Below are 7,811 nucleotides of genomic sequence, written 5' to 3'. Positions count from 1 at the left end.
ACTTCATGACCTTCTGGAGTATATGCAAATTGTCATCACAAAAACTGAGGCAGCAGACTTTGTAAAAATTAATATTTATGTAATTCTCAAAACTTTTGGCCATGACTGTATATAACATTTAAACACAAAATAACAATTTTGCCTGCTATACTTCTCTCTTAAGCACATAACTAAAACAATAAGGACGTAAAAAAGGGAAACCGGAAATATGGATACCACTAAAAATAAATTATACTGAAAAATAAAACTGAAAAACTGAAAATTAAAAACACATTTATTTATTACAGAGGTTCAAAAGAATGCAATAACAGTACAAACTATAAAAAAATAACACAAGAAAATTAAAGGGAAACTACAGACTTTTCTGAAATTCTCCTCCAAATTTATGCCATTTTACAAACTACCAGAACTTTTTTCCACTGTGTATGTTAGAAAGCACTTATCTTAACTATCCATTCTAAACATACTGTATGTTATGGCAAACTGGTGCCTTTCTGTATGAATTTATTTACCACAATTCCCACCCTCACAAAAAAAGTTGTTTCTGATTTATAAACAAGTGTACTTGTTCTTCAGTTGTTAAACATGTATTCTCAGTATTGCATTCAAAAATAAAGTCAAATATTCATCTAGTCACAAGCTTCAGGAATATCTGTGAGGTGATGGACAAATGGATGACCATGGAGGCACCCTTTACAGTCACTACCAAGTTGTTTTTTCATCCGACTTACAGTGTCATTCACATCATCTTTTGATAGGTTTAAGGGCAGTTGTCGTGTCAGTCTTACAGCTTCCCCCTAACAATAGTGGATGAAAATAACAAAAGGTCAGAAACATACAAGTCTCTACATATTTACTAACTACTACAATGAAAGAAAGATGTGATTAACTGTAAAACACAGACCCACTATGGAGATTAGTTAAAGAATCATGTGCTGTAAACTGTCACTTTTGTAAGAACAAAATTATACTGAACCAAACAGTGGCACTCAATCAAACAGCAGCAGAGATAATGCAAAATGCACCTAACAATAGATAATAGAATAAACAAACAAGTGTGGATCATACTTATCCTTTATATTCTACATACAATATAATTTTGTTTTGTAAACTCACTCACCTCCAGGTAATTCAAAACTTTCAGAGGTCTACAGTCACACAGTTTTTCATGTTTATTCATCACAGACCTCAAAATTTCTTTTAGATCAGAAACTCCATAAAAAGGCAAACTTCTGGCCATACCTTCAATCTCAATACGGTTTTCAACATTTGGCAATCCTAACAATTAGGAGAAATTAAATATGTAAATTATGCTACTTACTAACTTTAATAAACCATGTATAATTCAGGAGATGTAGGATAGATTTGAGATATACAAGTAGCCATCAACATATGAGATAGATTTTCATATTTTAAAAAAAACCTGAAATGAATATGCGTACCATATACTGATATTAGAAATGTGACTGTTTGAATGGTTTGCATGTGTACATGTAGCCTTGTAGAACATCTTTCCTATTAATTATGGGTTGACCATAGGAGGCTAGTGTAGCAATTGCTCTTAGATTGTCCAAGTAGTAAGTGGCAGTTGTTAATGTTGATGAGTGGACTATAATGTGCGTGTTTGATGCTAGGGAAGCAGCTACAGTAACCTCCCCCATCATTAAACTGACTTTACAGAGGTTGCTTTGTAAACCAAACAAACTCTTGAATTGTAAGATTCAAAGAGATGGAAAATATTAGTGTTGAGAGGGCACTTGACAACCAGCAATGCTGTTTTAGGGAAAGGATCACCTGTGTTGTCATACTTTTGGCAGTGTGTTCTGCCTTTGCTTTGAAAAAGAATGTTATCTTAATACAGCCATAGGGATATGTCCCGTTTTCTGAGAGCAGCCATAAGAACTACCACTGGGAGACATGGAGAGGCTAAATGGAAGGCAGGTGAACTGGAAGTTACAACTCTGGATTTATAATCTGAGAAATAGATGGTGCTGTGTTGCATTATGAATGTAGAAATACGTGTCCTGCAAGTCTATTGAGGTTAGAAAATCTCCCTTTCTTATTGTGTTGAGAATTGAGCTGACTGACCACATTTGGGAATGATTTGCGTACATAAACTGACTTTGTATCAGAATGGTTCTGAAATACCCTCCATGATTTTTGTAGCATGAACAGATTGAACACAGTGCCTTCTGATTGCGGGAACAGACTTATCAACCTTCCTTTTAACAAATAATGTAAACTGTCTTTAATGCCTGTAGCTACAGAGGAGTGGATGGAGTTTGAAACCTCATGACATGATATTCTTTGTTGTGCCTTTGCCGACTATAACTTGGACCCACTAATCCTGAGTGGCAAGTTTCCAGACTTCTGCAAAGTTTACAATTCTGGCTTCTACAGGAACAAACAGGTTGTGTTTGAAGAGAGTATTTGTGTTGTTTTCTGTCATGGTATCCCTCTTTTAGCGCTAAAGAACCCAAAAAGATTGTCTAGAAGTGTTGCCAAACCGAATACAATACTGTTTCCCAGGTCTATAAATTCGAGTTTCTTTGAACTGTTGTATAGAGAAAGAAAAAAATATATATATCTTGCGCTTCTGTCCTGAGGCAGATGATTAGACCTAGCTCTAGTGTCTTCTCTATTACTGAATACAAGTTTTGACCATAAAGGAAAGTATCTTCAAATGGAAGCATGGACAGGTGTTTTCACTTGCACACCTGCAACTGAAAAATGCATAAAAGGGCCTGCCTTGTCAATACTGCTGAAGTCATATTTCTAAAAGAGTAATCACTGTATCCAGCAATGCCTCACAAATGAAATCAATAATTTTTTGCATAATTTCCACACATATCAGTAGATATTGCCTTATCTTTTCTCCGAAATCTGTACGTAGGCTCTTCGCCTCTTAGCCCATAAGATGAATGTGAATAGACACTGAGCCTACAGTTATTCTGGATTTAAGTGCAATGCTTGAAAAAATATGTAACTTTTTTAAAACCGCTTTCCATTTTCCTATCCATAGTATCTTCCAGAGGATCTCCATCATCTAAGCTTGCGAAAATTCTTCCAGGCTCCTGGAACCGACTCACGAGCACCGGGAGTGGATCCATCCTCATCTGGCCTTCCAGAGTTGCTTTCATTTCCGACAGAAAAGACTGGCGTTCATTCTAATAATTTTCTATTTGAAAACACTTTTTTTTTTTTTTTTTTTACAGACACTTGAGATGGCCATGTGTCAAGAAACGGGGTGCTACTGGACTGAGAACTTTGTATTCATCACCCGTTTCTCACTGTTTAATGTAATTTTTAATCCTTAGCCTAGTCTAATTATATACACCAGAACATCAGTGTATTGTGTGTATTATTATTTAATGTTATTGGGTACATATTTCCCTTGCTATTACCTGCAATATTGTGTGTATTAGAAATATAAAGAATATTGCCATACTGTGTGAAAATAACAGGACAGCAGAAGTAATATTGCTTGTGTTAGCTAATATAATTACCATTTGTCTCAAATGTCCATTGTTATGAGGTGTGGCTTAGATTTGGTTTGTAATCAGAACAATGTCTGAGTTAACTAGCGGGCAGCCCAAGTTAATTAACTAGGTCAACAGGTAATCTGAGAGGTTAGAACTTCTAGATGATATGCAACGTGCCTCCACAGTAATATACTGGCTGAACGAGCATTGGGAAATGTATCAACATGAATCAATATAAATGTTATTGTATCAAAATGTATCACAGACTCAGATTGTGTAATGTGGCAGCTACAATGTGTCAAATGTTGTTGTTTCACGCAAGCGGGAAGTGTCATTCATTAATGTTATATTGTAACTCTTTGTTTAGTGTATTCAGCCAAATAGCCAATTGAGTCAAGTCATCCCATTGTATAATCAAGGTAACAGAGACAGTATGTCTAACAGTGAAGTGTCCACTTATAGACCCCTGTGTAAAGGGGAGGAGTGAGACATTTGACCTTACTCCTTGTATATACAGCCAAGAATATAGGGAGAGCAGAATGCAATGAGAGCTATTCTAGCTTGGAGGATCCTGGTGTCCAAAACATTAGCGAAAAGGACTCTAGGCCAGGCATCGTGGTACCGCTGGAGGAAACCCTACCATGACAGGGTCTGGACGATACCGTAACTGTCTAGCTAATCAGTAGTGGGAATATTGCGGGAGGATAAGACTCTAAAAGAGACTGATATTATTTTGGAGTGCTAACAGCAAGAGGCTGTTGGAGGATACATACTACCATTTATCCTGTATCTTGTGAATGTCTTGTGGTGTTGTGCGGTCATAATAAAGCCTTATTTTGGATATATTCTGGTCTACCCGAGAGAGTTGAAACCCACAGAGGGTAAATGCCATTCCAGCTAAAGGTGGTATCCTCACACCATGGGATCCAGGATCGCTCCGAGGTTTGACAACTTGTAAGTGGGCAAATTTTGAGAGGGAGTATATATGAGGGCCGTTTAGAGACGAACCTGGTCTTCTATGGCCACACTGATGATTTATAATTTGGATGGGGAATATATGTTTTTCATTTAAATTGTTATCACTATAATTTGGAATTCAGGCATACAATTAGTCACAATTTAATGAACTTCTTGGACATCTCTTTCTCATTGCAGGGCTTTAGAACTATCGGTTCAAATTATCGCAAAGATGTTGACTCCAACAACTACTTATATTATTCAAGCGGTTATTATAAACCACAACTATCACAACCACAACTATCCCCATGGGACAATTAAAATGCTTAAAAATATATTGTACATTTGGACTACAAGCACCTAATATAATAAAGAACTTTATCAATAAGGGATACCTTAAAGATCTGGGGGTAAATGGATCATACTCCGATTTGCACAAGTCGCCGGAAATCGGCGAGTTGACAGCTAAAATTTAAAGTGGCGCTGCCTTGTAAAGGGAAGTTTCCCTTCCCTTTACAAGGCAGCGCCGCTTTAAATTTTAGCTGTCAACTCGCCGATTTCCGGAGACTTGTACAAATCGGAGTATGATACATTTACCCCCTGGTTCATAAAGCCTATATAATTCAAGATATAGTGGAATGCTACTTTAGCCAAAAAAATAAATGTTTAATAGAAACCTTGCTGCCCTATGCCACGGAACTTATAAAATTAGTCAGAGCAAATGAACTTTCTTTTATTGAAACAAAATACTTTTTTAAGGTGTCTGCTTAATGAAATAAATACTATTCTATTTGAAAAAAGTAATAACTTTAAAAAAACTAGATGTTTAAAAATAAATTGTGACTACCATAAGGTTGTTTATTGTTGTATTCACCTAATGTTACGCTCAGGGGAGTCCCTTAGTCAGTATTGGCACTAGCTTATCAGGGCGAGGAGTCTAACAGCCTCTCAGGTCTTCCCCAAAAACTTCCGCAAGGCAGGATGGGTTGTCTGCTGAGAAACTGCAGGTTGCGGCCCCTACTAAGCCTACAGAAGTGAGAGACAGGTAGACAAGCAACAATATAATACTGGAAAGGTACTTGTAACTGAAGTCAGATGTATAGCAGAGATTCCTTCAAGGAGTAGTGAGGTACAGCCGGTCTAGTACACAATAACAGATGTCCGTCACGCCAAAGGAAGATCTAATTAGAATAGTAAGGGCCATGTCAGGGACAGATAACAGTTGAGGGTCCAATCGAATAGTCTGTTCCAAGCCGGGTCTGGTACACTAGGGAAGTCACAGGAGATGCAGGAAGAAACACAAGGAGCAGGTACAGGGAGCCAGAAGTCAGGTGTGTAACCTTTTGCTCTGACACAGGACTTGTGTCCAAGCGCGATTTATATACAGAAGACAGGCGGAGTTTTGAATTCCTCACCGGGAGTCACATGATCTGTGCTGCCGCAACCCGGAAGCGACAGGCGGCCGGCTGCTCAAGGGACGAGGAGCGGGTAAGTATTACACCTAAGATGTACAACTTATAACACTATAAATAATAAAACATTAGAATGATTACATAAATAAAACATTGGAAGTAACTTCATATGCCATCAAAGAGAAATTTAAAATTGTAAGTTTAGTTAATAAACAACATATACTATTTAGATATTGTAGTTCTCATGTCCACCGTAATACAATGGAAGTACGACTTAAGTCTTGAAGAGACATTTCATGGAGGATATAAGAAATTGTAGTTGCCAACTGCAGCTCCTTGATTTGACAATGGATTGCAGATACACACAGTACTTTAGCAAATGTTCTAAATCAGTATCACAAACAGACTGTTTCAGTCTATATGGAAACTACTCAATATTTATGTGAGCTAATTGAATTGTGTGTGTTGTTTAGGAGTTCAACATGGTACAACCACTTGACCTGCTGGTTCTATACATAGAATTGTATCTTTTAAATAGAAATAAAAACAGCGCTGGATCTGATCAAGAAAAAACACACACAATGCTGGAAAGTAAAATACAAATATAACAATTTATTTAATGCACACAATATATATATTTCAGTCTATATTCTTCAAACAGTTGTATCTCATGTCAATAAAAATGCAAAACTAGGTCTTATAAAATAAAATAAAATCAGCAGAAAATACCATATTTTATAAGACCTAGTTTTACATTTTTATTGTCATGAGATATAACTGTTTGAAGAATTTACACTAAAATATCTATATTGTGTGCATTAAATAAATTGTTATTGATATTTGTATTTTACTTTTCAACATTGTGTGTGTCTTTTCTTGATCAGATCCAGCGCTGTCTTTATTTCTAATTCTTGTTTGCCTTTAGCAGTAGGGTTACACAACCCTAGACAGCTGCGTTTCAGATCAAGAATTGGGTGTCGCCAATAACTTATTATTTATTTATAATTGGGCTCTATTAGGTTTAACTTTTGAGTCAATTTTAGACAACATTTTAGCCAGCAGATACGGTGCGCCATTTTGATCTATATTTTTTGGTATTTACAGTATCTTTTAAAGAATGCAATAGATGAGAGTATTAATTCTGCCATTCTTTATCTATTATACTGTTTGTTAGGCTTACATCTTTTTTTTTTTTTTTAATAGATTGCTTGATAATTGTCTTTTTGGCGTGTTTTTCTAATCCGATGGAGGTTGCATATTCCCTCAGTAAACAGCTGCTGTGTTTATTGTCTACAGTAATTGTAATTATTATTTATTTTTAGCTAAATAAATTTTCATTTCATTAGGCTGCAAATGAGCAAATTTTAAATGTGTGGACAAATTTAGAGGTAGGATGCATATCCTAACTTGACTAAATTGCAATGTAAAAATAAAGCTTCCCTGTATTTGTGTGCTACATGCAACAGCAGGGGGCATTTGCATTTACATTGGTGGTACGTGGTTTGTTCATACTAATTTACAGCATTTTGCAGAATTTGCATATGCAGTATGGCTGCTGGTGAATACCTTGGTCCTTAGCACGGACTTGTAAAGTATTGCAGAGAAATGGACAAAATGGGTGGGAATACGCATTTGTGTTAATGTATGTATGCTTGGTAGAATATTTCTATGTAATGATGCTGGTATATATTGATACAATGTATGCATTGCATCATTAATGTATGGCTGTAATGTGCTTAAGTGACAATGTATGTATTGGGCATAATCCATTTGTGTGCTGAATGTCTGCATCAGCAGAATTGGCGATTGTGTGGAGGATAATGCATTTGTGTTTTTGGCAGAAATCATACATCATGCGGGAAAATGGGTTTTTTGAGATATATACCGGATGCAGAAAGAAAGTTGAAGGGTGTTCTCAAGCTTCCAAGGGGTTAACCATGCCCACCCAAGGAAAGACATG

At 36.4% G+C, this 7,811-nt stretch overlaps 1 protein-coding gene across 4 annotated transcripts in view; it reads right to left on the bottom strand.

Moving 5' to 3' along the window:
• Positions 1-259: 259 nt before the first annotated feature.
• The window catches only part of PMS1 (PMS1 homolog 1, mismatch repair system component), a 276,036-nt gene continuing 268,484 nt past the window's right edge, over positions 260-7,811 (bottom strand). For all 4 annotated transcript variants that reach the window (XM_075180034.1, XM_075180033.1, XM_075180035.1 and 1 more), the window contains 2 exons: positions 1,121-1,278; positions 260-797 (listed from right to left, as the gene is read on the bottom strand). In XM_075180034.1, coding sequence (XP_075036135.1) covers positions 630-797; positions 1,121-1,278 — 326 coding nt within the window. In that variant the 3' untranslated portion in view covers positions 260-629. The remainder of the gene's footprint in view (positions 798-1,120; positions 1,279-7,811) is intronic.

This window comes from Mixophyes fleayi, chromosome 7 (assembly GCF_038048845.1).
Source record: "Mixophyes fleayi isolate aMixFle1 chromosome 7, aMixFle1.hap1, whole genome shotgun sequence".
Taxonomy (NCBI): Eukaryota; Metazoa; Chordata; class Amphibia; order Anura; family Limnodynastidae; genus Mixophyes; species Mixophyes fleayi.
This window is presented reverse-complemented; position numbering and strand designations above follow the sequence as displayed.